The sequence below is a fragment of the Psammomys obesus genome, unplaced genomic scaffold (genome assembly GCF_907164565.1).
Source record: "Psammomys obesus unplaced genomic scaffold, mPsaObe1.curated_primary_1811, whole genome shotgun sequence".
Taxonomy (NCBI): Eukaryota; Metazoa; Chordata; class Mammalia; order Rodentia; family Muridae; genus Psammomys; species Psammomys obesus.
This window is the reverse complement of record NW_026592890.1, coordinates 7889792-7915580: the sequence shown is the minus strand read 5'-3', so window position 1 is coordinate 7915580 and position 25789 is coordinate 7889792. Positions and strand designations below refer to the sequence as shown.

The window sequence follows — 25789 nt, the reverse complement described above, 5'->3', positions numbered from 1 at the left end:
GGGCTGACTGAGCTACCGTGCACTAAGTGTCGCACCACAGCAGAATGAATTCCTCTGTACTCTGGCGTTTTTATCATTCTTTATCCTTGAGTTTCACTGCGCTTTTTCCTGAGATTCAGGAACACCATTCAGCCAGCAGACTGAGAGACTATTACTTATTTCCAGGCAGTTTTCTGTATCTTTGAATGCTCTGGTCCTGTACTCGCTAGCCTGCAGCCAAGGATCCTGCAGGTTCAGGTTCACTCTGGCTGGAGCTGTACACAAGAAAGACCCCAGTCTCTATGGATCTTGAACTTTCTTACCAATCTGTAACAGGGCAAGCCCCAGGCGGCCCTTTCACCTCTCTCAGTCCCCTCCTCTTGGCTTCCCTGTAAGGTGGCTTCATCCTTGGTGAGTTCAGGGAGCACCTGCCTAAAGTGTGCTCAAGGGAAGAAAGAGCTGGGACCCTTCTGTCCCACTGTTCTTTAAAACAACCACTCTTTCCTACTCTTACTCACAAAACAGAGATTAAGTTTAGAGAGCACAGCAGGGCTTCAGCTCACCCTTTAAGATTTACATTACCACCTCCACCATGAGGCCCTTTATCCTGTCATCTACTGAATCCAGACCTTGTCTGCTTCGGGTCAGTGTAAGAGAGTTCTTCACACAGGGCAGCAGCAGGTGCACAGTGGCGGGGAGTGAGGTATGAGACCTAATAAAAGCAAAGATGGTGAAGCTATACCCTCCTATGCTCAGGGTCCTGGACTTGCTCCCTAGAACCACACAAAACTAGACATGCTCTCAAATGCACTTAATCCTGCACTCAGGAGGTAGAGGCAGGACGATCAGAAGGCCAAGATTATCCCAGAACTAGCAAGTCCGGTCTGGGTTATAAAAAAACAATAAACACACAGTCTGGGTGGAGATGCTATGATGACATCCACTGTGTGTGTGTGTGTGTGTGTGTGTGTGTGTGTGTGTGTGTGCACGTGCGCGCGCGCGCGCGCGCTCGCTCGCACATGTGAGTTAGAGAAACTTTAAACAGAGAGGTGTAAGAGAAAGATGGCTCGGTACCTGCAGAATCAACTCTGGCAAGTTGTCAGATGGAAAGAGAGAATCAACTCTGGCAAGTTGTCCTGTGGCAACAGCACAGGAGCTGCTCCAACCCTCACCGAGTCACATCCTTGGAGCTGGAGGTGAGCATGGGCTGTTTCTTTACGCATAGATGATGTGGCACCCAATAAGGCCCAAGTGTAATTTTTCCACACTGTGACCTGCTGATTCCCGCTCCTCCACTGCAGCCCAGCTCCAGGGGGCAGGCTGACTGGGAGACAGTCCATGGCTGCAGCTCTGGATTGGGAGGATCTTCAGAGTCTACAATGCAGTCTGCACAGGAGGTCTAATTAATGGCTGCTTTGTTGTAGAAGATGGATACTCAGGCTGGTTTCCTGTCTGTAGTGAGTTTCAAGAGAATGTGTGCGGGCAAACATGACCTGAGCACCTGCCGAGAGCCAATCTATCCTTTCACTCCAACAGAAAGACAGACACTGGCCCCCTCAGTCCTCAAAGCATGACCCTCGCCCCAGCCTTCCAGAACACAATAGGACACTGGTGTCTATAAGATGCTACAGTCTGACTCACAGAAGCCACAGGCAGCAAAGCCAAATGGAACTCTACACTTTCCTACAACTGTTGCAAAGTTCTCACCTCAGCATGGGACACAGGTACCCTGAGGGCAGGAAAGGGGGTATGGCTTACCAGCCTGTATCCCCACCATTACATGGCAAAAGGCACTAAAAGTGCCTCTGAAGCCCATCAAAGAGGGTTTGAGACCAAAGAAGATCTTTTCAACTGGCTTAATTGGCAAAGTGGTGAGAACTACTTTAGTGCTGCTTCACACAACTTCTCAAATCTAGGACAGTCTGCTCAGTGTGGGCAGAATGGACCTGCACGTGGCTGGCAAGGTGCTTCCCTTCTGCTCCCTGGGGTGCTGCACTCTGCCCAGGGCAGGACACCGACCTATGGATCCCTGAGGATCTCAGATGCTCTTCCTATGCACGAACTCCAACACACAACATGGGACACGAAAGACTTTCAAGTGCCAGCCCCCACCTCCCGATGCTTCTGCCTGTTTACATGTTTACATGTTGTGCTATAGCACAAGTCTAACTGTAACTGCTGAGAGAGCTCAAAGGACTCTCTCTGTAACTGGAGAAAAACACATCCAGAAAGTAGGTCCTAAGTGGGTAAAGGAGGAGGTAAAACACAGCCCTGGACATGCAGGAATGGAAGCAGCTATCATAGCCAGTCCCCACCGGAAGTGTTCTCTTTTTCTCCACTGTTTCCAGAGCTATGCAAAGACCCCAGCACCCATCTCAGAAATTGTAAAAGGGGCTACTGTTTGGGGATTGGCCGAAGTAAGAACCTATGGGATCCTGATACTAAAGTTCAAGTCTGGCATTTCCAGATAGGCCCTGAGCTAGTATAATATCACTGACTCCCTTCCTCAGCTGGGTTCACTCTCAGCCTGATCTGAGGGCTCATCACATAGCCCCCAGGGAGATTATAAGCCCAACCCTTTCCTGATAAGAAACCCATTCAGCAAGCACCTATGGATTCCTAGAAACACCTACCCTATGCTGAGATGTCTTGGTGTCTTGGCTTTTAAACAATGATCTTTACCCACAGTTCTTCCCCCACCCATAGGATAATTAAGTACTACTTTCCCCTCTTATGACAGGGCTGTGTTTTACATACAAATCACGTATTCCTAGCACCCCTAGCCCCACTGACTCAAAATCATTCACCCTTAAAACCCCTTCCACTGCCCAAAGTTTATAAATCCCTGTTTCATGCAAAATAAAGGGGGTCAGCATCATCTATTTTACCACAACTGGCTGAGACTTGTCATTTATTCTGGGGATAGGACAGGCTCCCCTTCTCCCCAAAGAATTCATCGTTGGACCCCTGGGACTTGGCTGATGGTCAGTCTGCCACATGATGCTGGCTGCAGCAAGCTTCTGCCGTTTGCCAGCATGTCAGAGCAAATTGCTGCTGCCATCTTTCTCGCACACTCTGCCCACCGCAGTGCCACTCTGTGAGAGCAAGTGGCCAACCATTCCCAAAGCAGCCATTTTTGTCCACCTGGACAAAACCAGGCTCCCACCTCTGTCTTTCTTGATTTTGAGCTTGCCTCCATTACAGGCTGTTATGGAACAACCAAAAGGGGTTCTGTCTTTGGCCCCGGTGCTTCACCCTTTTCTGCTCAGAGCATGCTCCACAGCCCAGCTCCAGCTTCCTGGGAGAACACCTGACAAAGCCCAGGCTCCTGCCAGATGCAGAATGACAAGAACCAATTTTAATACTTTTTCTAATATAAGATGAACTCCCCTACAATCAACAATAGACTGCATTAAGGCTAGACCAAAATGTCAACTTAAAAAAAACATTGAGAATTTTTTAAATGTTTTTTTTTTTTGGGGGGGGGGGAGGGAGTCATCCACTGCCACACAGAAAGAGGCTGGTCAGACTGCCACATTCATCTAGCATACGAACCAAGAAACATCCCTCCCTTACCATCAGCATCTTCTGCAGGTCCTCCTCAAAAGCATCCATGTCGCAGTCGGTCTTCTCCAAGCCATCCAGAACCTCTTGCAGCATGAACTGGTAATACAGCTTCATCAGCAGCCCCCCCTTCAGGACCTCTTTACACTCCCGCACTAGCTGCAAAAGAGCACACACAAGACACAGCTGTCACCCACATACCCTGCCACAAAGGCTGCTGGTCCTCACAAATTCCCCCACAAATGCCCCAAGGAGACCTTGCCTCTGAGGACCCTGAAATGGCTTCTGGCTCCTGAGCAGCTTGTCGTGTGTGACAGCTGAGCCATCCACAACAAAGTAAGACACCACACAGTGGCCAGTGCTCAGCTGAGTCCATCTTATAAATGAATTCATACTGAAAACAAATCTCCCTTAATCAGGCCACTTTTATCAATGTATACCATAAGTTATGATCCAGAAGAAAAATAATCTCATGAAATAGGAATTTTAAACAGAGCCAAGATTTAAATAACATACCACAGAAAATGGTGGCTTCTGAGTACCACAGCATAGTTTACCTACTGCAGTGTGTGCTTACCTGCTACCAAAAATCTTCAAACCACGCCAACTCTAAACTTACCCTGATGAAATTAGACAGAACTCAAGGAAACGAGAAAAGGACTTCGAGACAGCAACATACCAGTGTACCAGGTGATGTGCAGAGAGAGAATAGAGAGATGAGGCAACCTAGAAGCCCTGCATGATCAGAGCTGGGATACGATGCCCTCCAGCTACAGTCCAGGGCCTCGGTGAGGCAGACTCACACGGTCACACTGAGTTTCAGAGCAGCAGCCACCAGGAGTTCCAGGGCAGTGGCTAGGAAACAAAGGCTGTGGCTTTCCAGACTCTAGAAAGGGGGCAATCCACTATTTGCTGCTACATTTGAACTAAGAATTAATCAGAGATGCACCTGGACTCACCCACACACGTGTGTACATACACTGGCATCTGGGAAACACTTCAGCCATTTAAAGTCTTGGTTTGACAGCGTATTTAGAGACAAGTGGGAAGAATTATGTATGTGCATGAACACACACATTACAAAGACATACCCTCTCACTCTGACTCTATGTCTAGGAAATGTATGTGTGCAGGGAAGACAACTGGACGGAAACACATGTTCTGTGGTCATCTCTTGAGTGCCAAAACAGGGGACTATTTTTAATTTCTGTTATTTTCTATGCTTTTCAATTTGTCTAAAGCAAGAAGTAAGGCTGCTTTTATAGATAAAAGCCCTTAAATGTTTCTCAAATAGTCTGTACAAACTAAATCTCCTAAAAGCATCTGTGCCTACTTTTCTATATTAGATGCTGTATGATCCCTGAATTTTTATAACAGAAAATTTCTATTCTCTCTTTGTTTTTCTCTGAAATACTACACCAACCCTAGTACTGACACTGTTGGAAGTGCTTTATCATAAACTGCTATTTAACATTACAAGAGCCCCATTAGTGACACAGACTCCACCCTCTCTGTCCCACAGGGTTTTATCTGAAGCATCTCATGAGAGACGGAGATAGGTATTTGACTGGCATGGCTCAGCTGCCTGCTGTAATACAGAGAACAAGATAGAACTATGGCCACGTGGACAAGACAATAATGAAAAATGAGATAGTGCGAAGGCAGTGGGTCGGATGTGGAAAAGCTCTGGTGTAGAGTGTCAACTGGACACTCTATTCAAGTGTCAAGTGACAAGGAGCCTATTCTCCAATGACCTCATTAGTCATTATAGTCTATGGTCTACACTTGACCAAACAAGCAAATACATGTCCTCTCTGGACCTGCTGTGTGAGCAGACTCGCCTGCCTTTCTTCAACTGTGCTGCCCTGTGAGTCACAGCCACGTGGCCCTTCAACCTCTAGCAGGTGGACGTGAGGGCTGAATGGCTTCCCGTTACACAGTGCTGGAAACACACCTGTTTGATACTCAGGAGGGAGGGCTCTCCAGCAGGCCTCTGCTCCAGCCGCAGCTTCAAACACTCGTGGATCACGTTGAGCAGGACCCGGCAGAGCACGAGGAAGGCGGGCTCAAAGGAGGGCAAGTCCATGGCCTTCAGCTCTTCCCAAGACACGGCGCTGCTACTCTGCTCTGAGGAAGGAGGTGTCCCAGACAACTGCACATAATCCGAGCCCCACATGGGACCTGGAAAGTCAGAGAACTGCAGCAAAAGTTCAAGACAGATTAAAACTGTGCGCAGAACACTGCCTGAAGCTGTGGCTATAGGTTTTGCTACAACCTGTTGACTTATCTACAAAATTCTCATTCTAAAATGAAAGGATCCCCAACAAGTCACCATTTACACACAGCCCTCAAGTCTCGGTGGGTTAGAAAACCAAACTGTTACACTTTCATCAAGGGCAGAACAATGAAGTTTCTTTTAAAAACAAAACAGTGGGATACACTACACACAGTGCCATCTACAACTATGTCTAGACTGAGAAACCAAGGAATTGCTGAAACGACAAGAAAAAAAAAAAAGACTACAAAACTCCTAAATAGCTGTTTATGTGAAAATAAGATCCAGAGAGTTTGGCCACCCTTGCATTCATTCGGAGTCATGCTTCCTGCTGCTGCACAGGACACTGTCTTCTCTCACCTGTCACCTGACACTGCCTGGGAGTGCCAGTGTCCTACCCACTCCTTCAGCTGTCCTGTTCAAATTCTTCATCTCTTTTCCAACAAGCAGGGGACCTGGAACTTTCTCCCACCATTCTCCCCCCCCCCCCCCCCCCCCCCCCCCATTCCCGCATGCATGCACGCTTGGTTTTCCAAGACAGGGTTTCTCTGTGTAGCCTTGCCTGTCGTGGACTCACTTTGTAGACCAGGCTGATCTGGAACTCACAGAGATCCACCTGTCCCTGCCTCCCCTAGTGCTGGGATCACAGGCATGTGCCACCATCACCCCATCACCAGCTCTCTCCCATCATTCTTAAGCCTCTGACAACATCCCCACCTCCAACCCTACATTACCATCACCATTACCACCATCATCACCACCACCTCTTCCTCCACCATCACTACCAACAACATCACCACTACTAACATTAAAAAACCTTGGCCTCTTTTTATTAAGTGAGGTCATCAATGTTTGAAAGTCTCAACTTTTTGCATCACCAACTGTAGCTTGTTCTGTATCTGTGGCATCACTGGTACCTGTCCACCTTGTCACTTAGGGAACTCTTTACTGTTCTTCACTCACATCTTCACACACTCAGAGGACTCACATGATGACAGCTCAACTGTAGCCTTAGCCAACATCTGGGGAAATCAAGGTTTGCTACAGGCACAAACTCCCCTGACCCGGTCACATCCCCAGTTACCAACTAAAGCCCTGGCCTAGCTCCTACCCTCCTCGGGCCTCACCTCTCTTTAGTGCTCCCACCCTCCCAGGGGCCTCATCTCCCCAGTGCTCCCATACAAGATTTCTTGGGGCCTCCTACATATGAACATCATGCTGACCTTGGCCCAGGCTGCTTGCTCCCCTAAGAACTTTACTAACTCAGCCTAATTTCCAAGACTTTCTAAGGATTTCTTTCACCCTACAGAATGCTACGCACACTATCCACTGAGTTCATTTTGATTGTCATCTTAGAAATATCACAGTTCAATGAGGGGGGAAAATGAAGGCTCAGAAGTCAGAAAACATGGCTTTGGGTCATCTAATTAGCTATATGGTTCTGGAAACATCAAGTAGTCCTCAGGCTGTTTCTTATTTTAAGAACAGACTGGGATTTAGGATTTGAGCTTAGTATAAAGTATTTTCCCATGTGAAGCCCTACACACACACACACACGTAAACCCACACATACTCAAACACATGGATACCTATTCTTTTTCCTTCCCTCCCTCCCACTCACTGTCCATCTTACACAGGTTGAGCAGAGCAAACTGCGGAAAAGTTACTTATAACCATTTGCTATGTCTCCCATCCCATTGCTTTGGAGCAAATGCAGGCAAAGGCAGCTTAAGGCAGATCTGTGTTGAAGGTTCACAGCTACAACCTTCAAGAGCTCAAAAACAACAAAGAACAAAGACTGCTGCTGCCTGGATGGATGATTCATGTCAATTACCCTCTTCAAGATGGCTCCCTGTCCCCGTGTTTCTTGTGCATAGGGTGGCTCTCAAACAGTGCCTGTCCACAGACACCTTGCCATACCTGAGTTCTGTGGGCTCTTCTTCCTGAGCATGTCTCCCGTCTATGCATCCTAGCCACTGTCAAACACACTGGTTTTCAAGTTTTCCTGACCCTAACATCTTACCCGCTGACGTCACGTCAGCCCCATGGGGCTTTGTTCTCATGCTTGTCTTACCCTTCCAGCCGACACTCAGAGGACTCAGAGCAAGAGGACCTGGAGAGACCATGCCCTCTTAGCCCCAAAGTCTGGTATCCACATAGACTTTGACCACATCAACCTGGGCATCAGTGTAAGATCTTACAATCACGCTCTGTGATTCTGCATCGGTCAATCCCTGACAAATGACTCACTTTCCTCAAGAGGAGGCATTAATGCCAACCTCTGGGATTCTGTGGCTGCCTCAGGGAGCATGTTTCTCACAATGTACATGCCTTTCTGGTCTGTGCTTAGACGCAGTCACATCCACCGCGCACACTGAGATCCCTGGCAGCACCAGTTCTGAGAAAAGGACTCTCTATCTCCAGTTAATTAGGATCAGACAATATTCAGGTCAGCATCTACCTTCTTACAGGGATGCTGAGCCAATTTTTGACCAGGAAGTTAATGGTGAACACTCCCAACGAGCCCCCATGGATTCTTCTCCAGCTGCCCCAACAGCAGCACCATGAAATGTCTGACCCCCAACCTTCTATGACCTAGACTAACTCCCTGGTTCTCACACTTGTTCCTGTGCTACTTACGGATGCCATCATAAACTGAAAATTCCATGGAGCCAAGTGGGCAGCAGACACACCAAGTGGGTGAACGCGGGAAGAGCTGAGGTGAACTAGCTCTGAGGTGGCTGGTCAGCTTCAGCCAGCAGTTCCTGGGTGAGAATGAGCCCTGGTGTTCTAAGAGAAACCCCCAATACAGACTCTTAGATCAACTCCTCCTGATCAAAATATTAGCCACTAAGTTAAAAGTGTATTTTGTGTGTACACGTGAGAGAAAATGCTAACTCTAAGAAGCAGCAGAGCATTGCCAAGCGCAGGCAGAGCTTAGCCAGACTTGTGGGTTCATGTCCTGGTGCTGCTGCTTACAGTGTGTGCTCCCTGACCAAGTCACTTGACCCTCCTCAGGCATTGGCCACCGGTCAGTCGGTGGCTGCTACTGGCTCTGTCCCCGACAGTGCTGTTGCTATGCTGTCACCATGGGATCCAGCTCTCCCTGGGACTTCTGTCCAATTCCGATCTTACTGTCAGGTCTGATCCAGCTGGCTCACAGCTGTCAAAACCATGTGGCATAGCTTCCCTCGCGTAAATCTGTTTTAAAACAGAAAACCTCTAGGCAAACGAGCAAGGCTGTGCTTCCAAGGCTGTCACTCAATCACAGTTCTTGTAACTTTACTTATGAAATCAGAAAAGCAATGACTGGAACAGATAGATGAGTTACCCCCGGCAGCTACCCATGGCAGCTTCACGGTAACATGTTGGCGCACTGCACGGCGGCAGCAGGCTTACACAGCCTCCTTGGTGCTTCGTGTGGCTGACTCAGACCTACATTGCACTAGCCTGGGCACTTGCAAAGACCACAGATTCTGTTTTCATGTCAGTCCTGCATTCCACATCAGAAGATTCTACCTTGCTACCCCAGCACAGATATGTGCATTTTTTTAAGGCTCCTCGGGTAATGCTGATATGTAGGCAAGCCTGGAAACCACTGGCCTATTTTTAAGTCTAATAGCTTGGACTCCCCCGAACAATACACAACACTGTGACTTGAGGGTTACCTCCTCTCTGAGCCAGTTTCCTCAGGGGTAAACTGGAGCAATGACACTGTCTGCCACCTGGTGAGACTAAGCAGCAGCCTTGTCTCGGAGGCTGTGTCCATGGGAAACAGCCTCCTGAGGGTCTCCTGCGTTACAGGGATGACTGCATAGTGCCTAACTGTCAAGGCAAGCAGTATTTTACTGGGCACTAAGCATAAAGTTATGTGATAATTTCTAATCTACAAAAGTAAGGCAGTAACCCAGCACTTTCTCAGTATCTGTGTTAAGATGGCAAAAGCAGCCACATAGTGTTAGTGATTTCTATACTACATGAAAATAAATGTAACCTCATGGAGGAATGCTGGGAAAGTGCACTAACTTGGCAAGGACAATAGCAAAGGGAAATGCATGAACTCTACATGCTCCAGGTTTAGTCATCATAGGGTAAAAGCGCATAGGAACACTAGACAGGCTCTCACCAGGGAAGGGGAAAAAAAAGCTAAAATAATGGGGGCCAAGAGGTGGTATCCCACTAGCAACACAGCAAGGACATCGCTCCTGCTACAGGTAGATGGACGGTAATTTCAGGCACATGCATACACAGAAGACATCCCGGAGACAGCCCAGAAGCAGGGATACCGCAGCAGCCATGCTCAGTCCCTGATGGGAAGGGCCAGGGATCACTGTACTCACAGGCAGTATCTACAGAAGGGCAGGCTCTGGAGACTGGCAGCGCTGTGCACATTCGGGGAGCCTGGCCTGCTGTTTAAGACCGTTATCAGACACTCAGACTGTGGGAATTCAGATCACAGCAACGCGAAAGAAGTCAGAGGGCCCCTGAGATCTAAGTAAGGCCCACAAAGCTGCAGAGAACCAGCAGATAAACCAGGAAGCGGGGCAGCTCTGGGTGCACTGGGTGGGAGACTGGACCTTCTGGAGCTTCATTCAGTTTTTTTCCCTCTTACGTTGGCTTCAGGGAAAATTCCGCTGGCATTATGAGTCTATCACACAGGCTTCAATGTTTCATGTGATGACCTGAGAGGCCCTCATAGAATACTCTTTCAGATCACAAACAGGTGCCTTCAGTAAACTCTGTCTGACAAGTCCGCTCCTCTAACTGGAGCATGCCTATGGGTCTGCGTGTGTCCTGGGGAGGCTAGTCTGCAGCCCTAGAGCACAACAGTCACAGAATTCAAACAGGCCATTAACACAGATGCTGCTCAAATTACTAAAACAAATGCAAGCAGACTCTATTTCTAGCTTGCAATTGTCTTTTAAACAATAAATACAATAAGGCTTTAGGAAGAAAGTAGTTTGTAAAGCATGCTTCCAAAGGGTTATTAATTGCCACTTACAAACACTAGTTACAAGTAATTTAATCATAAAGAATAAAGATATAAAGTCATACATAAGAAAAAACCAAATATTACAAATAAATGCTATTTCTTTTCTATAAAATGCCTTAAGCGATATCGCCCAGGAACCACAAAGGCAGAATGCAGAGCCATGCACTGTGCCTGTCTGCCGCAGGAGCCCATCCAGAGGCTTCAACGGTGAAGCAGGAGCACACAGGCAGGCACACTGCTCAGGGACTGGGGCTCGGCCCTCACTACCACAAGACCATTTGGTCCCCAAGGCTCAAATGCTTCCAAATAAACCATTATCTGCAAGCAATTAAAGAGAAAACAACATTTTAAAAATAAAGAAAAACACACTGATTTACACTTAGCTTTGATGGAAAAAATAATGTAACAATAATCAAATAATAATAATCAAAACAAAATGCATTATTACATGCATTTCCCAGAAAGAAGCCTGAGGATCAAAGAGGCTGAGTCAATGGTGAGGACAGTCACTCTAGACACTGGGGCCTGGCTACTGGACCTTACAACTGGGCTCTGAGCAGCTGCTCACACAGCTTCAGCCCCACAGGCCATCGACTTCCGGTTGCTCAGCAGAGCGCAACCTTTCTTTTCCTCTTGCTCCCTCTTCCCAGCCTGCTTTCCTCACACTCTGAGCCTTACTCTTTCTCTAAAGGTCCCTCTCCCCACCATGCAGCTGTCCTCCAGGCCGGCTTGACTCCCGTGGTGTAGACATCTCTTTTCTTTGTCCCGTCTTCCTTCTCCAGCTGCTGAGCCTCACAGCTGGCCAGCCCTGAAGCTGTTCTTTGAAACTCTAATAAAACTGCCCTTGAGCCTTAAAAACAACTGTGGCTCTCTTCCTGAAGTACTTAGTAACACGACTGGGACAAAATAAGCCTGCGCACATGCATACACATACACAGCACACATGCATGCACCCCTTCACTTACAGACCTTGTGCTTGAGTGGGAATAAAAACAAACTCTTACTTTCACACCAAGTTAACTGTAAGTTCACGGCCCCTCACCTGCCAGTGTGGCTGGTCTTTGCAGCAGGGCTCCCGTTTGAACTATGACCCGCCCTCTCACTCAGTATGACCCCAACAAAAAAACTTTTCTAATTCTGCTCTTGGAAAGGAAAGCAGTCTGAAGGTAATTCTCATTAACAGCCTTTGCCAATCATATCACCTCAAAACTAAAGCTCCACAATAAAAATGAAATAATAAGACGACGACGACGAAGACAAAGACACGTGTCTTGCCTCACGTGTCCTGATGAAAATCATCGTCTGGATAAATTCCTAAAGTACAGAATTCGCCATGTGAAATCTGCAACAAGTCCTTATTCCACATCTACACTTTTGATTTGCGAAACCTGCATAATGAGATCTTAGTATAGTGATTCCTGTGTGAAAAAGAAAACTACTTCATTTGTTGTTTACTGGGTACTTGGCATCCTCCAAGGCTCGTGATCTGACCTTGAGAATGCAGGCATGCAGCTTGCAAAACCTGGTTCACTTATCTTCTGCCTATGGAATAGCTTCTACCATTTCTGACTCTAAAACCAAGCCACATTATACAATAGCCTGAAGCTTAAAAGAATTAAGATGGTAAATATACACATACATGACTAATAACATTGGAATCACCAACTAACCCAGGAATTTGGGATCTCACAGGATTAAGAAATTTGCTGTCAATCATATGAAAGAAAAAACTCAAAAGAGAAAACCTACTCACTGTTTTGGACTCTCTACATCGGTGCCCACAATATGCCCCTTCCTCATTTTACTACCCTGAACAGTAAGGAACTTTTAAAGCGCCACACTGTCAAAATCAAATTACAACCTGCTTCCTCTCAGAACCTCTCCTAAAGTGGAAGGTTCATTCACGAACAACCAATTTCTGTCTGCACCAAACATGGCAGCCGGGACTACAGTCCATGCTATTCTCCTCTGGAAATGTTTTGTTTTTTACAGCTTGCACCTTTTTAAAATCCGGTAACCAAAGCTGGGCTTGCTACTCAGCAGGGTGCTCAGCTGTTTCCACATCTGGTTTGAGGCTCTTTACTGTTTTGGTTTTGTTGTCTTGCCATGCTAGAGGTGAAAAGTGACCCCAGGGGCTTGACATGCGAGCCAAGCACCTGAGCACTCAGCCGCAGCCCAGCCCAGAACGAGCCTCTTCAAAGAATCCACAGAGCCAGAGATGTGGCTAGCAGTGGAGCACATGCCGAGCATGTGGAAGGCCTCAGGACCAGGTCAGTGAGTGAGTGAGGGAGCGAGTGGCTTATCTGTGACTCTGAACGCCATGTCTACTTTGAAATACCTGTGTGTGACACTGACTTATTACTGACTCATCTGCAGCATGTGGTCACCCAGGACCATCTCCCCACCTTACACCCGCTTCATCCTTCTCCAGCTGGGAGTTATATGACTGTGTGTTCCTTCCACATGCCACCTTGCTCTTCATTCATTAAGGTTGATGAACTAATCATAGACACCCCCCCCACCATAATACCTTATGGCAATAATTACATATGCAACTTACATCTGCCATTTATGCCTTGAAATGCTAACAATATTCAAGTCCATATGTGAGTCCTACACACAGCAGGTGAGATTGGAGATATAACTGGGATATTATGGTGCAGCACCCGCTGAAACCTACCTCCACTGGACGGTCGCTCTTCGCCAGCGCTACACGAGCCCTTTGCAAGGAGCCGTGCATTAGCTTATGAAGTCGTAAGATTAACTTCCTTAGCCCCATCTGCTTCAGGGCCTTGTCCACAAATGGTCTATAAATAGAAGTCAAACAATGCCTACTGATGCCGGCTTCGGCACCACAGTCCACTGCTCCCCAGCCTGCAGAATCCTCCTCGGACTCAAGCCTCTCAAGTTTCCTGGATGAGCAGTCCCGTGAGTGGGTGTCCAAAATGTTGTGTGTGGACGGGCTGATCTCAGGCACCCTCGGACTTGGGGTTCGTTCTTCATCACTCTCCTCTGTTCCGCTCTCTAGCTCTCTCAGCTCTCCCTCCGTGTCCTCGCCCTCATCTTCTGGCTCGTAGCCTTTGGATGGCCGAGGGGAAGGGATTTCAAACACTGGCCAGCCAATGTCTGATAAGTTCTTGATGCCCAGAACAGTGCCCATGATCCTCAACTTCTGATTTAAGTCTTTTGTGATGTTTAGCCACAGACAGAGCGCCCGCACTCTGTCCTCAAAGTCCTTGGCAGCGTATCTCTCATAGTCCTTCTGCAGGGCCTGCAACGATGGGTAAAGTGCTTCCATGTACTCCAGCAGCTCCATGATCCTCTTCACCTGCTCAAATGAGACCCTCTGGCGCTGGAGGTGCTCGTGGTATGTTGAACAGCCCATGTCATTTGCCCCACGAGGGGTTCTGCACTGCCCCTGTAGTGAAGTACCATTGAAACCGGCTCCATTTCTAGCGAAGGCAATGCTCCCATAATTAACTTTGAATGTGAGGATTTCATTGATAATATCTGGGATGGCTTGGCGGGCCGTGTATAAAAAGAGGTCCTGGTCATTGATGGAGCGACCTGCGTGCCAGGCCTGGAGCTCTAACCAGATCAGTTCGTTCGATCGGTTGAACCAGAAAGCAGCTGTGTTTTCCTGTCCCCTCTGCTCCCTGTCCTTCTTCTTTGAGACTGAGGTAAGCTTTAGCAAAAGGCGCAGTGTTTCAAAGAACTTTAACCGATCCGCTGGGCAGTCAGTCCGGGAAGTCTGCCGTGCGGTTCGAGCTATAGGCATGGGCATAGAGACCGGCAGCTTGGCGTTGCTGCAGCCGAGGCTGAGGTAAGGCTTATTGAGATCCACATCTGGAATCGATTTTTTTGGCAGAGACCCAGCCACTGAGTCCAACACAAAGGAGCACTGTGCACTTTTCTTATGGTCTCGCTCGGTTGTTCTCAGAGTCGCTCGGATCTTCTTCTCCTGCTTGTAGCTGTATTCTTCGACGGTCTCCGCTCCCTTCCCCGAATCTTTATGTGAAGACTGACTTAGTGTGTTCATTTTTTCTATTAAAAAGAAAGCAACAGAACAGTTTAAAACTCTAAAATATAAAGCTGGTCATTGTTGTAAACCAAACTGATACTCACATGCATTCACACTCGGACTATCACTGTGAAGAAGAGAAGTTCCGGAAGATGAAGCTTGAAAATAATCAAAGGACAACACTTTGTGATTTTCTTAATGATTGCATTCATTTTTTTTTTTGTATACTTGTGTTCTTTTTATACACAAAACCGCTGAACAAACTATCAAATTTGACACTACAAAAATGTACTGAACACCTTAATCTGATGTGACCCCCTTCAACTTTAAGAAAGGGAAATGGCACTGGGAAGTGTGACAGAGACTGCGCTCAAGAGAACAGCCAATGCCTGCCTTTGTCTTAAAGTATGGTGACCTGACATCAGAATGCTGAGGCACTGGGCTGAGGAGATCCACCCAGGCAGAGTGGATTCCTAATACCACGGCAAAGTCAGGTGGGTATGATGGCCACCTGTTAGCTTGGTGCTGCCGGGTGGTGGCAAGGGGGCCTCTGAGATGAGTTAGTGCACTGAATCCATGAGCTCCAGGTTTACCAAAAGACCCAGCTACAGAAAAGAAGCTACACAACAATCAAGAATCCAGTGTTGACCTCTGCCCTCCACATGCACTGACACACACATGAACACACATCTAAACATACGAATGTGCCCACACATATGCAAAAATCCAGCAATGCTAAAGATACCTCAAGATTATTTTCATAAAAAGCAGAAAAACAGCTGATAAGCAAAACTGCTGATTTCATCTGTTGGTTTCTTCTGTCACAAATGAATGAGCATTAACATTTGAAACTGAACATGAACACACCTGAAGACACACAGACTGATTCATTATAATTCACCTAGTCTACCATAGTAGCATAGGAAGTCACTCAAAGTCAATGCAAAAAGTCTGCATCGTTCCTTCAAGACAATGTGAAGACTCTACTGACTTGATATCAAACTTTTGACCACATACAAATCTGCCTTTTATTTGCATTTTAACAGCACTAGCCAGCTGTGCCTCAGCTCCTTACCCCAGGGCCTCCTGGACACAGCAGCCTCTGAGGCCACTCCCTGAAAGTACTCCTTTATCGCTTGCCTCACTGTAGGAATGTTAATGTCTCCAAAGTTCTGATCTGGAGACTGAGTCTCTCCTGGGCTGTCTTCCCTTCTTCCCACCCCACCCAAGTTCAGCAATGACCTGTAACACCAACCCCATCGCACACGTCCCGTCAGAGTCTAGGACACAGAATCCCTGCTTGACCATTTCTGACATCAGAATGTTAGATAATCAATAGTGGCACGGAGGGTTTATGCACACTAATAGACTCCATTTATAGGTTTCCTTACACACACATAAGGGAAAGAAATGATTTTTTTCTTTATAATCTATAAATATGCAAAGCATCAGAGCTCTCTGCATGGGTAAAAAGTTCGAAGTAGAGGAACATGTGTCAAGTGCAAGCATCTGATCATAGTTGTTTTAAGATTTGGTGGAACAGGGTATGTTCACATGAGTTACAGAACAATATATCTAAAAATCAGTGCACCAAGAAAAATGTAAACAAAACCAATTTGCTTTCTAATAAAAGTATTTTAAAATAAGAATTACACAAATTTCCAGTATATTTATACCTTATTTATCCTACACGACTCTACAATCCATCAAATTATTTTCTGGAATTGTTTATTTGTCCTGTGAGCACATACACGTGTGTGCATTTGCATGTGCTACAGCGTGTGCAGTGATGTTGGAGGCAAAGTGGGAGCAGGCTCCCTCCTTCCATGTGGGTCCCATGCAGCTCGGGTCCACACCAGACACTACTCAAAGGGCCTCCCGTTCTGAACTGTGTCACCACCTCGGAGGACTTACGGTTACTACAACAGATACTACTCAAAGTGCCTCCTGTTCTGAACTGTGTCACCACCTCGGAGGACTTACGGTTAACTGCTTTAACTTTTCAAGTGAGTCTGAGACCCACAGAGAGTCACTCGGGGTCTGTCTTCAGGCTATCGGGTGGTAGAGTTGGGCTATCTTGTTAGCAATCTGTCTACAAAGGTTTACCACGATTAGTATAAATAAACATAAATAAGTTTTATGTGTGGCTTAGTATGTGTGTGGGTGTTTTGCCTGCGTGTCTATCTGTGCACCACGTTTGTGCCTGGTGCCCAGTGAGGCCAGAAAGCTTTGGATTCCCCAGCAAAGGAATGATTATGAGCCACAGCATGTTTGCTGGGAAGGACGATGGGTCCTTCCTCTGGAAGAGCAGCCAGCACTCCTCACTGCTGAGCCATCTCTCCAGCCTCTATTATTTCTTAAATTAGCAACAGTTTAAGATTGATGAAAATGTTACTTATAGCTACATTAAAATTTGTTACACAACTCATCCAAATAAACGTCTTCTCGACCTTACTCTTTCTAGCTATCACTGCTTTCCAACCCTCATTCAAACACAAGATATGATCAACTTTTAAGTCACCTTTACTTCCTGGCTTTTTCCTGTGTTCTTCATTAAGAGAGAACACACACCTCATTCATTTCTGTTTAGTTTCTCAGTGGTGCTTCAAGAGCAGAAAGGACACGTATTTCCAAGATTTTCTTCACAAAATTTTATTTTTTAAGATATCGATTCATCCTCTACTTTGTTACTGCAACTAACACAACTATGTGCGGCTATAGAAAAATAAATAAAGTGAGGTTGATGGGCTGAGGAGAGGAGCCCAGAGAGCCCAGAATACAGAAGTACTACTAACAGGCTGTCAATTACAGCACCTAAGAATAGCACAGGGAAGAGGAACCAGGGACCCAGATGAGCCTTAGCTCATATGTGCATCCAGATAAAAAGTTTTAGGTTACAGAAAATAAAAATTATGAAACAGAAACAATTTTGTTAGTAGGGTTTATGAGGTTAAAAAAAAAAAAACAAAAAAAAACAAAACTTGAGCTGGGGATATGTTTCAGCTTGTAAAACATGTGCTGTGCAAGCATGAGGAGCTGAGTTTAGATCCCAGCGTCTGTGTAAGATTCTGAGAGGTGCAGCGGCTGGCACCTGCAACCCCAACTCTGAGTGAGAGACAGGAAGATCTCCCAGGCTCCCTCAGCACTTGCCCAGCTAAATCTGTGCATGGCAGGCTCGGCAAGAGACCCTCTTTCTCTTTCTCCTCTCTCTCCCTCTCTCTCTCACACACACTTTATAAAACTAATGTGTCATGTATTATTGGTAATAGTCACAGAATGTTTGTCATTTATAATTTGAAAAATAATAAAACAGTGAAAGGTGTAGTTTTATTTGTTCATGTTCTTCTCTAGTGTGAACATTACATCGTGACCTATGTCGTATCTACCAAGAAGCAAAACAGGAAAACATAAGCTGACCCTATTTCATGTGGACAAGTACTTCAACAGTGAAAAGTCCCGTGGGCTTGGGGGTGTGATCCTACTTTTCTGTAGACAGAACCTCATTTTAGCAGACGTGAAAAACTAGTGTTTGTAGGTCACACTGCATACACACACAAATCCAGTTGAGCTTACTATTTAGTACAGTTTGTGTTTTATCCAACTGTTTGAAATGTGCATTTATGCGGGCAGTGGTTTAACACTTGGATCTACAGAGTGTAACAGAAAGCAAATAGGGAAAGGGGCAAGATATGACAATTTTCCCCAAAACACAAGACAAGGTTTCCAGACGGGAATGAGGTTCAAGTTCTCTCAGGAAAGGCCAGGCTAGACAGCTCTAAGGCAAGGCTCCCGGTCTCACCTGGGGAGGTGGGAGTGAGTTTTCCACCAGTATCACAGGCAGTGGAAATCTGGGAGTTCCAGAAGCCTATGATGACACTGAAGCATTACAGCTCCCAGGTTAGCTGCTGTGCTCAGCACAGCAGAGGATGCGGGTGGACGCCTGAAACCAACCACAAGGCAGGTCCAGCGAGCCTCAAGCCCAGCGGGATGCAGGTCAACAGCTGCTGAGATAGTTCTGCATGATGGCAAACAGCAGCGGCTCACTGTGGTCAGCAGCACGTGGCTGACCAACCAGCAGTTAAGAAACTCACGGCCATAGGGTAGACTCCAGCCTGCCTGCTTGGCAGCCAAGCCCTGGGAGTTCAGTGGTGAATCTCTCAGAGGGGAGGGGAGTCCTCCTTCCCCTGGAAGTAATAATGAATCTCAGTCAGGCATGGTGGGAAGCTGATAGTAGCAGACAGCACCTTTATTTCCTGTGAAATCAAGGGTTTACAAACCTTGAGCAGGTTTTCAGGGTGAATGTGTTTGATTTGTTGGAGCAAGGGATACTGGATTTGCATATAGTGGTACATAACCTCATTTACATGTAGTAGCACAGTCCTACCAAAGAAGGAGAACACAATACTTAATTATCCTGTGGGTGGGAGAAAATCTCCAAGTACACTTGAAGGTCACTACTAAAAACTAAGATCTCCTTAGCATAGGGTAGGGTATTTCCAGAATCCTCAGGTGCCTGCTGAGTGGGTTCATTTTCTTATCAGGAAAGGGTCTAGCCTGAAATCTTTGTTGAGGGTTATGTGACTTTCCTTAGGAGATCTGGGATTACCAAATCAAGTAAAGAGAGAATCTTGCTGAGAAAAGGGAGCGCATCATTTTAGGCTGAGCAGAGGCTCTCCAGAAATGTCAGACTTCAACCTTATCTAGCAGAATCCCACAGTAAACATTGACCAAACGTTAGCCGTTAAAATTTTAGTAAGATATGAACCAGGACTGCAGAAAGTACCTGTTTCTTTAGGGCTGGTTTAAGAAATAGACAGCCAAACTTTTGTGACTGTCAACATTCATCCTTAGATTCCTGTCTCCTTCCTAACACAGCAGGGTTAGGGTAGACAGGTGCATGAGCAGCACCTACCAACTGTAAATACATATGCTATCCAGTACAGCACATCCACTGAGTACCTAGTTTCCAGAAATACCTCCATGCTACCTGTAGACAGTAACAAGTGTGCAGAGACAGATGTTTCTCACAGCAGGAGTGCTTATTTGAAAATACGGGTGAAAGCCCATTAGGAAAATGGTGGCAGTTATCCTAAGAAAGCGGGAGTGTAAATGTGCTGACACAAAGTGGCAGACTTGCCTAGTATGCAGTAGCAGCAGCAGTTTTCACCCATACCACAGGTTCAGGTTCAAAGGTCGTGTCAAAACGCAGCTTTACAAAGCAGACATCACTAGTCTCAGTATCAGTGTTTCACCTCCGATGCCTCCTGAATGCACAGGAACTCCGCACTCCCACCAAACAATTTCAAAGAGAGCCAACCTTCTAACTCCACATACATACCAGAGTACTATAGATCTTCTTCAGGTTGTGAACTTGGAATCCCTAAAACCAAACCTATAGCATGAGCTGCCTCACTCTGAGCGCAAGATAACACTTCAAACATCACAGCCATAACAATGGCTTCCACCAAAAAGATGGAGACATGTCCTGTGTGAACTCGGGTTGAGGTGACCTCACAGGGCTTCACAGACACTCCACATTTTTGGCATTTATGAAGAAAAGATGCCAGAGGAAACAAAAGACAGAAGGACAGCAGGACAGCATGCCAATTCCCTCAAACCATGACAGGGAAGCATGTGGGGCTAGTATCCTCAGGCAGCGAGTGAACCAAACCTTTGGGTACTGGGGCCCTGGGCAGTGTCTCTCACAAAGCATATGGCTGCGGAAAGGACACTGCCGGACGTCTACAGTGGAATCTCAAGAAGCCTCAGAACCTACACCCAAGACTCATGAAACCCTTGTTTTGAGAGAAACCAGGTACCATGTGAGAGGTTCAGCTCCTCAGGGACCAGGACACCCTACACATGTCCAAGCTAGCCGTGCAAATGACCCCATAGAAAGAAGACAGTATCTGTCGGCCCTCAGCAGTCTTGCCATCTCAGCTCAAATCCAGGCATAAAAGCAAAGGAGCCACCTAGAACATCTGAGACATGGCAGGTAGCACAAGGAGAGGGCTAAGGACTCAGAGTCAGGGCCCTAGCCAAGCCATGCCATATTTCAAGCCTATGGAACTGCTCCAGCTAAGGCTTCAGATACCAAGGGCAGATGACCTTCTACTTTGTCTAAATACCTGAATGACAGATTATGAGCAATGAGGAGATATGCTGTCATCCAGAGTTTCGAGGCGGTTTATAAAGGGCAACAGACACACCGGAATAATGGAAACCTCATCAGTGACTTATTTGTCCGAAAGGTGAGTCCAGCTTTGACTGCGGTTCTAAAGCTAACAGTGTGACTCACAGAGCCACTGTAAGGCAGGAGTGATGCACCAGTTCCTTGGAAAGCTCTGAAAATAAATCTGACCAATCTGATGAACTATAAGAAGCTCTTCAAAATACTGAGGGACCAAAACATTATTAGGAATCAGACACTAGTCTGAAATCGTGGTCCCCTGACTCAGCTGTTAGGTCACAGCACAAATATCACTTGTTTCACAAGTCTCCCACCAGGGCTTCTCAATGCCCCTCCCGTGTGCACTCTTGGTGGCCTCCAGGCACCGACCACACTAGCCTGCATTCACGTGCTGCCTCTGAGTTGTACACTTCCTGCAGGAGATGGGACTGTGTCTTACTCATCATCTAAAACAGGGAGTGCCTGTGGAGTTATTCAGATTCTGATTCAGTGAACCAGTGAAGCAGAAACAAGGACAGAACAGGAGGAAAAAAGGAGAAAGGTAAGATGAAGGGAGGAGAAAGGAAGACTGCATAGCAACAACTACAGAATCAACAGCGAGGACACACGGCGAGGAAGAAAGATGCAGGACAAGTAGCCATGGGACCACAAACAGCCAGTGTAAGTTTTGGTGTCCTGAAACTGGGACTGTCAATTAATAAGAAGTAGTAATAATGACAGTTATCACACAGCCTCAGCACACTGCAAAACATAAACTTTACAGATATAGAATGACACCCAGTGGCTGCTAACGAAGCTGGTCCACGAGCCAGATTGAAACCCGTGCAATCTGGTACCTGTGTCTGGACTCTTGTGCAGCACACCATACAGCTAAGCTCTGAGGGGACACTACTGTCACAGTACAAACACCACAGTCTTAAGAGGGCCCATTTGGCCCAGATGGGTGACCCAGAACATCTGTTCTCGGCATTTATGAACAAAAATTTTGACAACAAATAGTTCACAGGATGGCATGTGTGGAGCTACTTTCTAACACACACACAAGAATAGGTGAAATAGAAACCCAGAGACTCAGTACCCGAGACAAACTAGAGAAGACACTGCAAACACAGAGGCCACGCTGAGACACAAGCAGCTCATAAAACACTAAGACAGAAGACACCTCTTAACAATGAACACACTGTAAGATCACACGAGCGGGCACAGCAGGCTCATGCACACAGAGATCATTGTTTAAGTGGTGTCAGTGATTTTTCTGTTTCTAAGCTTCACAACCAACATGTAATCCCATGCAGTAAAAAGGGAAAGTCTAAGGGGTCCCATGTTCAGCTGTGAAATAACTAAAGGCCCAAGAGGATTAGCTGCTTCATTTGAAAACAGCAGACATGTAAATGACTAAGATCCCTTCCATCCTAAAACCTCACAAGTTTACGAAATAAAATAAAGTGTTGAGAAGGAAAAGAGACAGTTTTCCTTTTCCATCCTCTCTCTATATAGCAGAAAGACAAGAGGGGGGAGAGGACAGACTGTAAACCCAACTGGTGCCTTTGGCTGCCCTCTGTCACACATCTGGAGATGAAGCCCAATCTCAGTCCATGAGCAGCAGAGGCAAAATCTGGCCTTCTGCTCTAAATCCTCAAGCCTCAGTTTCCCAACGAGGGAAAACGGGGCGCTGACGCTCTAACCTCCTGTGCCGAAAAGCAGGGTCCAACAGGCAATGAAAGGAGGACATAGTCCAGATGCTGGGCCGCTTTACACCACCAAGCAAAGAAGACTGACCACCAGACTCAGCTCATGCCACTTCTGACACCTCTGAGTAGGTAAGAAACTCCAGTGGGCATTTGAGAGACTTCTTTGAGAAAATGGACAGACTGACATTCAAGGTCACAAACTTTAATGCAAAGTTTTAATTTCTAAACTGTAGCTACAACAAATATTTCTACTATAAATACACATTTTAAAAGATAGTTTTAAATAAATTATTTGTAAAAAAAAAAAAATCATTGCGCTAGGAAGGGGGGTGCGTCCCACATTTAATTCCAGCACTCACCTGTCTATAACTCTAGTTCCAAGGGATCAGAACCCTCTTTTGGCCTGGGCACTGCACATACGTGATACACAAACATGCAAGCAAAACACGAATACACATACAAACAAAAAAAAAAAAATTACAAAATCACTCAAAGAGAGCAGTAAAACTCATTTGCTTGTGCCCCACCCCACCCCTGTTTAGAAGGACTCCAGTGAGAATGTTTTGTCTTTTTTTTTTTTTTTTCCAGAGCTGAGGAACAAACCCAGGGCTCAGCAAGCGCTCTACCCCTGAGCTAAATCCCCAACCCCCTGCAGCGAGAATGTTGAGTGAGTGAGCCAAACTACAATCACAAGAGAAAGTGCAGTGAAGAAATGTGCACAGATGAGAACTGGCCAAGGAAAAGAAAGAGCTGGCTAAGAAAAGGGAGAGAAGTATGAGCAAGAGCTCAATGGGTGAAACCCTTTGCCAAGGTGAAAATGGACTCAGATCTTAGGTAACAAGATAGGTTTCAAGAAGCTGTGGGGTCCAACTCAAAAGAAGTGGTTTGCTGGCTTTACCAGAAAACTCTAAAACCCGGAGGCTTCACTGACTGGGGTGGTAAGACGCACAAAGAGCCGTGTTGTCAGCTTCCAGGGACAGGACATAGCTGGGCTCTGAGAGCCTACACAAAGAGGAAGGGAAACAAGATGTGCCCTCGTGGCTCTCAGATACAGGGCACCATCTAGCAGCGGCTTAGCAAGCAAGAGCCCTCCCTACACACCAAGTCACTGGCAGAAGATAGAGGCCTCTGCTGGGTCCAGAATTCAGGAAACCGTGGCTTGGCTATCTACTCGCAAATCCCCAATATACCACTGCTGAAGAGAAGAACTTAGAAATGCTAGGCAAGAAATAAAAAGAGTGACTGGGGCCATGGGTATGATACCCAGCCACCTCAGGGTTGTAGCCTCTTTCACAGCCTCAAAGGCTCCTATCACTGACTTCAACCACAGCTCAGGACAAAGCTTCCTGCACTGGAGAATCACCTGCCCTTCTGCTACTAAAAAAGCTAGTGGCACTAATTCAATCCTTCTGAGATAAAATTTTAAACAAAAAAAGTCACTAACACTGTCAAAGCCTTGTCAGTCACTACTACAGTCACACAAAGGTGATGGACCACACCTGCCTGCCCTTTCATGTACATCTTTCAAGTCACGGCTCACCTTTCAAATTTGCTCGGCTGGTCGGCCTCCCTACACTATTCCTCTGGTGCTTGGTTGACAGGCGTTTCATCTGTCGAGGTGTGCTCGGAGGTGAGGTGCCGTAGAGATTTTCTGTATTTGTTTCATCAGAAAAGTCCTCTGGATCAGATTCCAGACTCTTGCAAGCTGACTCTCCCAACATGCACTCCTGCCTGTGGAAGGTCACAAAGAAAGAGCCGGTTAGTGACACAGGAACTACATTCAAAGCTTTCCATGGGAACACTGCAAACTTCGCCTGTGCCTCCTTCAGCATCGTAATCCTTCGGTTTCTACCTGTGGAAGGTCACAAGTACCTTCCACTTCAAGAGAGCAATGACACAGGCGGTGGCCACACTAACTGGACACTGTCAGTGCAATGGGAGCATAACCAGCTGTTTCTGCTGCCTTCAGAGCTCTTCCAAACTAAAGCTACAAATTAAAGAGAAAACAGCAAAAGACTAGATGCTACAAATCAGACAGAGCTAAAAACAGACCTTCCAACCAGCTCTGGCAAGCATGCTGATGGGGGCAAGCACAGTCCCGCCCTGGATTCCAGGGCCTCGCCCAACTCTCCCTGATGGGCACAGGCTGAACAGCAGCAGGCAGCGTTTCCCATGACCCACGCAAGGCAGCGGGCTGGCACAGTGCAGCATCCAGAAAACGCCATATATTCACCTACCACTGAGCCACCGAAAAAGGGTTATGACAGTATGTCTTTCTATACATGTTTCAATACATCAAAAATGCTGAATGAAATTCTCAAAGAATAAAGATACAGTTGTTTTTGTTTTTGTTTTTTAAAAAGCTTTAAGCCTCAAATAAGATGGGGGTGAAGGGATAAACTACAAATCTCTTCCCTAAAAGATGCAATGCTTCTGTGACTTGCTTTCTGAAAACGATACCTATTATCATTTTCTAGCCAGGCAATTCTCAAACAATATCACTATTTTTATAAAGTCCCTTTTCTGCAAAATTGGCACAATAAAATTCAGTTACATAAGGTGAGAGCAAATTAATTCTAAAACCAAAAAATGGGAGAAACAATAACTAAGGCTTTCCCATATGTAGCTCACCACAGCCCATCTCATTATGAACACCATTTACAAAATACACTTTACATGACCTAAAACTGTTTCCGGTATGGTCTCTTCCTGGTAACTATGTCACAATATAAAATCAACGCTAATCCAAAGTCACAAGGAAGAGGGCACTCAAGATATGTGAAATCATCATTCTTAAACTAGCGAAGTGCAAACAGACATGTCTGAGAACCAGGACTTTAGGATTGAGGAGCTGCTCAGCAGATAAGGTGTTACACAAGCATGGGGACCCAGGTTCAGAGCCCCAGCACCATGGGAAAAGCCTGGCATGGTGGCATACGCCGGCAGGCCCAGCACGGAAGAGGCAGGTGAGACACGGGGTGCTCACTGGCCAGGTGGTCTACAGAAATAGTGAGCTCCAGGTTCAGCGAGCTCCAGTTTAGAAAATACAGTGAAAAGCAACCAAGGAAGATACCGT

The 25789-nt window shown here is 46.4% G+C and overlaps 1 protein-coding gene across 2 annotated transcripts in view; it reads right to left on the bottom strand.

Annotated features, from left to right (window-relative positions):
• Positions 1–25789, bottom strand: part of Map3k4 (mitogen-activated protein kinase kinase kinase 4) — a 94828-nt gene that overhangs the window by 32525 nt on the left and 36514 nt on the right. For both annotated transcript variants that reach the window (XM_055616008.1, XM_055616010.1), the window contains exons 2-5: positions 24254–24444; positions 13492–14855; positions 5498–5740; positions 3556–3702 (exon numbers count right to left, since the gene is read on the bottom strand). In XM_055616008.1, coding sequence (XP_055471983.1) covers positions 3556–3702; positions 5498–5740; positions 13492–14855; positions 24254–24444 — 1945 coding nt within the window. The remainder of the gene's footprint in view (positions 1–3555; positions 3703–5497; positions 5741–13491; positions 14856–24253; positions 24445–25789) is intronic.